General features: G+C 30.0%; 2 protein-coding genes across 3 annotated transcripts in view; both read right to left on the bottom strand.

Annotated features, from left to right (window-relative positions):
• Positions 1-437: 437 nt before the first annotated feature.
• The window catches only part of LOC111641122 (splicing factor, arginine/serine-rich 15-like), a 58,755-nt gene continuing 50,525 nt past the window's right edge, over positions 438-8,667 (bottom strand). The window contains exon 7 of one of the 2 annotated variants that reach the window (XM_023387242.1): positions 438-809. In XM_023387242.1, the coding sequence (XP_023243010.1) occupies positions 546-809 (264 nt within the window). In that variant the 3' untranslated portion in view covers positions 438-545. The remainder of the gene's footprint in view (positions 810-8,667) is intronic. The other variant, XM_023387243.1, reaches the window with a different exon arrangement.
• On the bottom strand, positions 3,948-6,751 carry LOC111641123. The gene is made up of 3 exons (XM_023387245.1): positions 6,542-6,751; positions 5,961-6,313; positions 3,948-5,696 (listed from the first exon to the last, which is right to left on the bottom strand). The coding sequence occupies exons 1-3, from the start codon at positions 6,713-6,715 to the stop codon at positions 5,633-5,635; spliced, it is 591 nt and encodes a 196-aa protein (XP_023243013.1). The 5' UTR covers positions 6,716-6,751; the 3' UTR covers positions 3,948-5,632.

The following is an 8,667-nucleotide window of genomic DNA, read 5'->3' as shown; positions in this document are numbered from 1 at the left end:
AAGTATTTTTCTGAGGTCTGTCTTATCAGGTAAATTACTGTACACAGTGTATTCATTAATTTTCATTTTCATGTAGTGGCTCTATGCCTTCATAAAGGACGTACTTTTCCTTTGTTTAAGGGTATTTGGGCAGTTTATTCTCTGTTATATTCTGTACAAGTAAATACTGTACAAGTACAGTACAGTATTTTCTGAGGAAATACTCGTACTTATTTTTTTTAACCCCATTCCTGATAACTCGGCATTTTCACAAACTCGGCCACCCTTCGGTCCACATTAGGTCGAGTTTTCGAGGTTCTACTGTATCAGAATTATAAAAATTAAAGGTTAATATTAATAATTAAACAAAATATCTGAAATGCTGAACAGGTATGCATTATTTCATTATTACAATTCATTTGAGTGGACACTTTTCATGTATGATGTCCATTTCTAACTTTAATTTCTCTGTGTATGTTATAATTTTTTTTCTGATGAACCTTTAGATGATAAACTACATTAAAAATGAATAATATCAAATCTGTACCTGTGTGCTTGTGCCTAGTTCAGATTAAATTGATTATCATCGCATAATTTGTACGTCTGACTTTTAATAGTAGAAAATGCAATAAAACTTTTAAACAATTGAAAATATAAATACTTACTTTATTAAATTTTACAGTACTTTCTTCAGCCCTGGTCTCTTCAGTTTTTGTAACAAGTAATTGTCCGGCTATTTCTTGTAACCTTGTTAATAATACCGTATCTACTTGCAGATGTGTGCCACTATCTTCATTCTTAATTTTATTTACTTCACTACCTATTGGTTCCTAGATAAAACATTTTTGAGCAATTTTAATACTTTATCATAATAGCCTATAATTAATTTCTACTCTAAATGCTGTATTTTAGTTGTTGTTAATTTATAATCTTATGTTGTTTTTAAGGTAACAACAGTGAAAGAGGTTTGTTAAAATGATCAAATCATAGCAACTAAATAAAAAACTCAATATCTGTTTTACATTGCAGTATGTAATCTAAGAGTAGTTCTTGGATCATTGATTGATTATTCTTATTATTGACGATTACTAATTGATTATACCTAATTGTATTGATAAAATAATTATATTAATTTAACTAATAAAATTTAATCTTGCAATGAAATTTTGATTCTACTTTCAAATTTCGAGTATAAAAATAGTTCCAGAGAACAGATATTGTTCTTTGTTCATTTTGTATGTTTCAAATTTCCTTTGAAATCAGTTTTAGAGAATTTAGAGTTATATTTCAATCTTTTCTGATGATAATTAAGAAAAATGTTTGAGAAGTTTTACTGTTTGTGTCATTTCAAACAAATAGTCATTTTGTTTATGGTTTACTTACTATAGCGTATTTACAAATTATTTTATCTGCATTTGATCAAAATTTAGAAAACTTTTCAGTCTTAATAATCATATTTTATAACCTATTTATAACTTTTAGCTATAATTTCAAGTTTTACAAAAAGAACTTATTTTCTTAAATTAAGAAAGCCAATGGTTAATCTGTAAGAACTTGAAGAGAATTATAGTATAATTTGTGAATACAATTTAAAACTGTGTATGAAAGTTCGTGTAAATCAACAAAATAATCAATCTAGAGTATGCTTTTGATAATTACCTAACTGTTTTAGACAAATAACGGCTGAATTCATTAGTTTTTCATTTTCAGAGCATCTAAGATGGTTAATTACCAAAATTGGCACAAGTGTCAGCACACAGGTTTTAAATGGATCCTGTTTCTGAAACTATTGTTAAGATGAGTCTGTATGTAACTTATGTAAAAATAGCCTATTTACATATAATACTAGCATATTATGTAGTAGTAACATTTCTCTGTTATACTAAATACAGTAGTTCACCAATTAGTTACAATAACTTTCTTTACCAGCATTTAATTCATATTTGTAGATGTCCTAAGTTGGATGTTCATAGTATTAGAGTCTGGTCTTAATTACTTTTGCAAATACCAAAATAATGTTATCCTTGCATGGTACTTTTGACATTGTACTGCACATATGTTAGATGCTAACTTCTTACGTACAGATGACTTGTGCTTACATATTATACGATGTTCAAAATACAGGCCAATTCTCAATGATCATTCAAATGATGTTCAAAATACAGGCCAATTTGGATCATTATCAATGAATATCACAACTTTAGATGTTACCACAAGTAGTTAAGTCTAAGTTCCCTGAGAATCACTTTTACTGTTAATTTAATCTTGTATTTGAATTAACAATACAAGTGATTTAGCTATACAAAAATTTAATTATATAATTAAGAATGTTTTATGAACAACGACTTTAAGATACTGTGCTTACAAATTATTTCTTCTTTCATTTCAAGAAAAATAAGCAATATTTCTTCATTTTTTTTCAAATTTTATCTCATAATTCAAATAATTGAGAATTCTTAACTTTGTCATTGAGAAGTGATTACTAAAAAATTCTGAAGATATCTTCAAGATTTTCCAACTTCATTATCAAAATTTCCTCAATACAGGTAGCCCTCGGTTTACGCCGGCTCAATTTACGCCAATTTACAATAACGCCGCTACGCAATTTGCCATTTCGCGGTATAATTCCCCGATTTTCCCTATGCTAGACTGATTTTCATTTCAGTGTTGACGTATTTACCGAGCCGTGACATTGTACATTCGTTAAAACAAAGATTTTTATTGAATATATTTAGTTTTTCTGTTTAATATTATTGGGTATGTATACATTTGCATTAAATTAATATTAAAACACTAAACGTTTAAGTACTCACGAGTCAAGTTATCAAACTTAATAGTCCAATAAATGGCGTCCGAATCCATAGCGCCTACGAATGTATCCCATATCAATTCGTTCAAGAAAACACCTTACAATGCAGTAGCACTTCCAGCGATCACAAACTATTGTTAGTGAGACAAATCTACTTCTTGTTGGCCAGAAGATACTTTTTTATTAGCCAGACAATATCTATCTCTCCTTAGCCACCTTGAATTTTCCCACTCAAACTGACCTTATACATGTGCTACGGCGACCAGTGGTCAACCAATCAGTGTCTCTGCTCGTCTGTAGCTCTACATCNAATTATATTTTATTTTTTTAAATCAACTTATTTAGAATTAAAAACTAAAAGATAGATTTCACTAATTATCAGTGATGTAGCTACAAATTTTGCTCCCTACATATTTGAGCTCAAAGCAGCCACCATCCTCCCCCTAGTTACATCACTGGTCTTATCAGACAAAAAACTCGCACAAGTAAACTGGAACTATATATGACACACAACAATTAACACCTAACCGCCAATTCCAGCACTGAATGAATAAAAATTTTAATGCTCGAACGTTTTCGGCTGTCTTTTAGAGGCCCTCCTCAGGATGAAAACACAAAAAACAGTTCTATCATTTGAAAAATTCTAACTGTCGAATACAGCTGTGTTCCAAATTTTTAAATATTTAAACAATTTAAACGTTTACAACATAAAAATAATTATTTTAAAATAATGCTATACATAAATTATTATTATGTCGTTGTAAAAATTAGCGCGATGTAAACAAATTGTTTCTTTTACAAAGCAGAAAAATGAAAAATAATTACACATACAATTATTGTTGTGCTTTGTGGCAATATAAATAATACTTCCATGATTGTGGAATCGGAATATAATCAGAGTTAATGCAGTTTCCCTTCATGGTTTCTATATAAATCTCAATAGCCTCCAACGTGTGTAAGTCGTGTCGGTCAAAGGCCCTATGCAAAAGAGTAGCCTCATCCCAACATGGGGAAACCCGGGGGTTCTCCATGTTGGGATGAGGCTACAATGGGGAAACCCCGCCAACAATGGGGAAACCCCGGGTTCCCCCAACAAATGAGCCAACAATGGGGAACCCAGGGTTTCCCCATTCAAGCATTAAAATTTTTGTTCATTCAGTGCTGGAATTGGCGGTTAGGTGTTAATTGTTGTGTATCACTGCTCTTCATAGATGTAATAAGTAATGTTTATATTGAGGAAGACTTTCCCTAAAACACATTATAATCAAGTTTGACTGTATTTCTATTGCCTTAAAAGCAGTCTCCAGAATTATTTACTTGTTTATACCACCGAGATATGAGGCAGTCAATCCCTTTCTCTTAGAATCTCTTTTACTGTTCTTTGAACCCTCTCTTCTTGGTCCAATGCAATTTGAATATACAATGAACGTGAAAAAAATGCCCTATTAGTGCCAAAAACACTAACTATTGTCACTAGATAATCTTCTGCAAGTTTTCTCATTTTGTGAATGGCTTTGTCAACTGTTAGATGATTTTATTTTTAATAACATAATTAGGCCAGCTTGGCCCACTGTCATCTTTCAAAGATGTATGCCCTTCTCAAAAGTGTTTACTTCATTTTTTCAGTTTCACTACAGAGATACAATAATTGTCATACATTGCATTCATTCATCTGTAAATCTGTTTCCCCTAGCCCTTCCACTGAGAGAATTGCACAAATCTCTATTTTTCTTTACCTCCTTCCATTTTATTACCTGCACAAAGCAAAAATTCAGCCCTATGAGTTAACCAGATAACAGAACAAAAGATTTGTAGGTGCCAATAGCATGCTTACTACAAATTTCTTTTTGGTACTACAAATTTCTTTTTGGTACTACCAACTATTTTAATAATAAAAAGTGTTACTAAATCTTGCATCATTTCTGAAAAGTAACCCCAAGGTTTGTTTTTAACTGACTGACCAAATGAAGTCACTAAATACTTTGGTGACTTCATGTATATACTCTTGTTAAATACTGAGAGTTCAATAATGTCTTCATTTTGATAAGATAAACCTTTCTAGCAACAGTAATATTAAAAATTGCTCTGTACTATTCATACTTTTATAACTGTAAAAAAAAAAATTTACAACTTTTATAATTTAAATTTATAACTGTTTGGATTCATTTGTGGTAAAACACAAAGTAGATTTTTTAAAAACAGACAATTAAAAGTAAATTTACAACAGTGTGAAAAATCTACAAAAATAAAAGTTTTAAAGAAGGGAGAGATTAATTATCATGCATTTCTACTGAACGTTATGAGTGCGTTTCCTAGTAAAGCTGCTGGAGAATGCTTTAAGCAATTTATGCTTTCCTAGAAAACAGTTCTATGCCTCGGCATTGTTGTTTGGTTCTTTGTATACATTACAGCATACATGATAACATGTGGAAATTCATCCAAGCCAATATACTGTTACTTCTGTGGTGTGTTAAAAAGGATGAAAGATACTCGAAAAATTTAAAAAATTTTTTGTAAATAGTCATAATTCAATTTTTTCTTTGTATACATTGTTTTGTACAAATAAAAATGTTTAGTAAGAAACAAAACAGAATTTTTTTTTAGACTAAAAAATATCAGAGGAAGCTAATCAAGAAAATTTGATGTTGTGTAAAAATGCAATTACCTATATGATAAACAGCAACAATAAAACATGTGCATAATAAATCTGAAGATGTTTATGTCAAAATAGAAAATTGTGTTCCTAATTTTCCTGTTAACCAGTTTAAAATAGATTTTCATATGTTACAATCTTCATTTCAGGTACAGTATATAATATGCTTATAATTTATGGTGGCAGCCATCTTAACTTGTCTTCAGTGCTGATGAACCTCTCTGCACTAGCCCTACAGTAGCTAAGAAATGCATCCTATATAATAAATACAAAAGATATTTTCATACTCTTGCAAATGCATTTTAAATCTTTTTCATAATAAATTTAAATTTCCTTTGCAAGAGATATTTTGTAATATTATCTATAGAAAAGCAAAACTGAAATTAAGATTAATTTTTTTTTTAAATCAATAAACTTAACAGGAAAAAAAACACAACACTATTCATTGTATAGCATGACATATTACAATTAACTTTGATGGGTTAATAATATCAATAAACATACAAAACTTAAGACTACCTTGTTCTTGATCGCGATCCTGATCGAGATCTAGATCTGTGCAATTTTCCCAATTCTCGATCGTCTTTTACATCTGCTGATAATTTTGGTCTTAAATCCATATCTTGTAATGACAGAGGATGTTCTAATCCTACGCCAAATCTTTCATCCACATCGGGAGCAGCAGAAATTTGACACCTTTCGTTTCCTTCCATGATTGAATTTCGATAAACATCTTGCGAAGGCATTGAATCAACATCGTCGGTGATAGGTGTGGAAGGTTGATGACTAGTAAACATAACTGCATTATTACTATAAGGAGGCATCATTGGTTCTGGTGGTTGTTCTTCTGGGAATGGTATTGATTGCATAGACTGTAAAAAAAAAAACAATAATAAAGTAAGATTCTGAGGTATATTCTGTTGAGCAAACAGCAGAATCACTTGTGACAATGTCATAATGAATAATTTTTGATTAATCTGATGTCTAATACAGAAATTCAATTAACTTCTCTAAACCAGAATATGCTCTTAAAGACAGAATGTATACAAGCATACAAATAGTCTAATTATGATAAAAATCTTGTAGCAGAAAATCCATACCATAGAACTATCTTCAATTAACGGCTGAGAATATTCTTCACGTTTCAGATGCTGTTGTTGAAGTTGTTCTTGAGAAGAAATTTCAGATTTCAATGCTTCGGTCTGTTGAATTGTCTGTTGCATTTGTTGTAGTTGTCTTAGAAGTTCAGGATTTGAGAGAAGATTCTGTGCCATACTGTAAAGAAATCATAATTAATAAGTGACAAACTTCAAGTATATTCAGCAATGTTTCAAGATAATTTCACAATAATGTTAATTGTATAATTTTTTTAATTAATTTATCATTAAAAACTGTATATCTACAATATGACTAAATGTAATAGTTATGATTTTTATCTTTAAATATGTCAAATCTCACAGCATTTGTTTTATAATTAGAAGGCTATTATTCATCACATTGCTCGTATGATGATTACAGGATTTAAGAACAATTCTAAAATATGACCATAAATTTAATTATTTTTATAAATATAGAACATTTTGAAACAAACAAAATGTATCAATTTTGCAAAATTTAAATTCTTGCGCAAATCGATAATTTTAAACTTTTAGTAAAAACAAAGTAATTAAATTTAGAAATGTCTGATAGCATTTCAAATTAATAAGAACAAAGCAATTTGTATTAATGTATAGCTGACAAAACATCATTAATCAGTGATTCACTAAAAAATTTTTGTACACTGGTACAACAAAGTTAGACTTATTAAACTTTTAGTACTTTCGTCCAATAAATGGACTTCTTCAAGCATTTAAATTGCAAAACAACTTTTCTTCTTTGGAAGAAAACATAGAATATGTCTTCTACATTTTAAGAAAACTCATTACTCATTAACATTAGTCTTGTCTTAACATAGCTCTGCATGAAATGCATGAAAGTTAACCATGTATATATTTAATTTATCTAATATATGAGTTTACTAAAACTATTTTCATAAGAAATTTACACACATGCACATATGTATGTATGTATATATATAATAAATAAAATATAATACAGTAGAACCCTGTTAAAAAGTTTTTGAAGAGTCATGTCAAAAAATTTCTTAGGCAGAAATTGTAAAAAAATAATTTTTTATTTGTATATTCAATTTTATATCAATATGAAGCTAATATAACAAAGCATAGTTTAACATATAAAACTTGTTACAGGGAAAATTTTAACACACATTTTATGGTGTAAATGCCGGGACTGGAAAATTTAAACTTCTGAGACAGGTTCTACTGCATATCCATAAATTTACAAATGGTACAAGTTTTCTTCTATAATGATTACTGTATTTTTTTGTTGCTATCTCAGTGTGATGTAATATATCACACTAAGTAGTTCATACTGATAATTCTATTTTCAAGAATAGGCCCTCAATTTACACTGAAAGTATGGAAAACCAGAGTTTAATTTACAGTGGCTCACTTAACAACAGTGTTCAGAAACCAATTACAGGAAAAAAAGCCCCGTAACATAATTTGGCCCACAATTATTATTGCATACCAAACAAAATTTTAAAATATTTTTGATTGACAAATTACAATAGAAGTAAATATTTTTATTATATTAAATACTAGCAGACTCCGCCATGCGTTGTTGTGGCTCAAAATGTATCTATTATAAATGTCTAACACTTCCCCCGTGGGGGGAAATTTTTCAAAAAATTTCTTCTTAGTGTACATTCTCTTGACGTACCCTAAAACGCAATCAAAAACGCAAAAACCCGCATCTAAAATAATATAATAGAAGCCAAGTTCTTCACCATAAGCCTTAATTCTGTCTCTCTCCCCCGCGGGGGAATATCGAAAAATCCCTTCTTAGTGTACATTCTATTGACGTACCCTATTAAAATGCAATCAAAAACGCAAAAAAAACCCGCATCTAAAATAGTATAAATAGAAGCAGAGTTCTTTACGGTAAGCCTTAATCCTAACCATCTCCCTTCAGTGGGGGGAATTTCGACACATATATTATATAAAAACACGTGCGTATTCGAATGCAGCGTTGTGTCAAAATTTCAAAGGAATCGGTAGGAACAAACGAACATTACATTTTTATTTATATAGATAGATAGAAGATGATCTGCTTTAGTTCATTTTCACAGAAAAGCATAATGCCTCACAGAAAAGCAAACTTAGGG

The sequence above is a fragment of the Centruroides sculpturatus genome, unplaced genomic scaffold (assembly GCF_000671375.1).
Source record: "Centruroides sculpturatus isolate CEXI.00-Female unplaced genomic scaffold, Cexi_2.0 scaffold785, whole genome shotgun sequence".
In the NCBI taxonomy this organism is placed as follows: Eukaryota; Metazoa; Arthropoda; class Arachnida; order Scorpiones; family Buthidae; genus Centruroides; species Centruroides sculpturatus.
The sequence above is the reverse complement of the archived record's forward strand: the minus strand, read 5'-3'. Positions and strand labels throughout refer to the sequence as shown.

Bases quoted from the DNA above. Each gene is read 5' to 3' on its own strand.
- LOC111641123 (XM_023387245.1), bottom strand. From the start codon at position 6,715: ATGGCACAGAATCTTCTCTCAAATCCTGAACTTCTAAGACAACTACAA. The intron at 6,314-6,541 runs GTATGGATTTTC...TTTTTTTTACAG, and splicing joins TAATTGAAGATAGTTCTATG to TCTATGCAATCAATACCATT. The intron at 5,697-5,960 runs GTAGTCTTAAGT...TTTATTATATAG, and splicing joins GGATCGCGATCAAGAACAAG to GATGCATTTCTTAGCTACTG.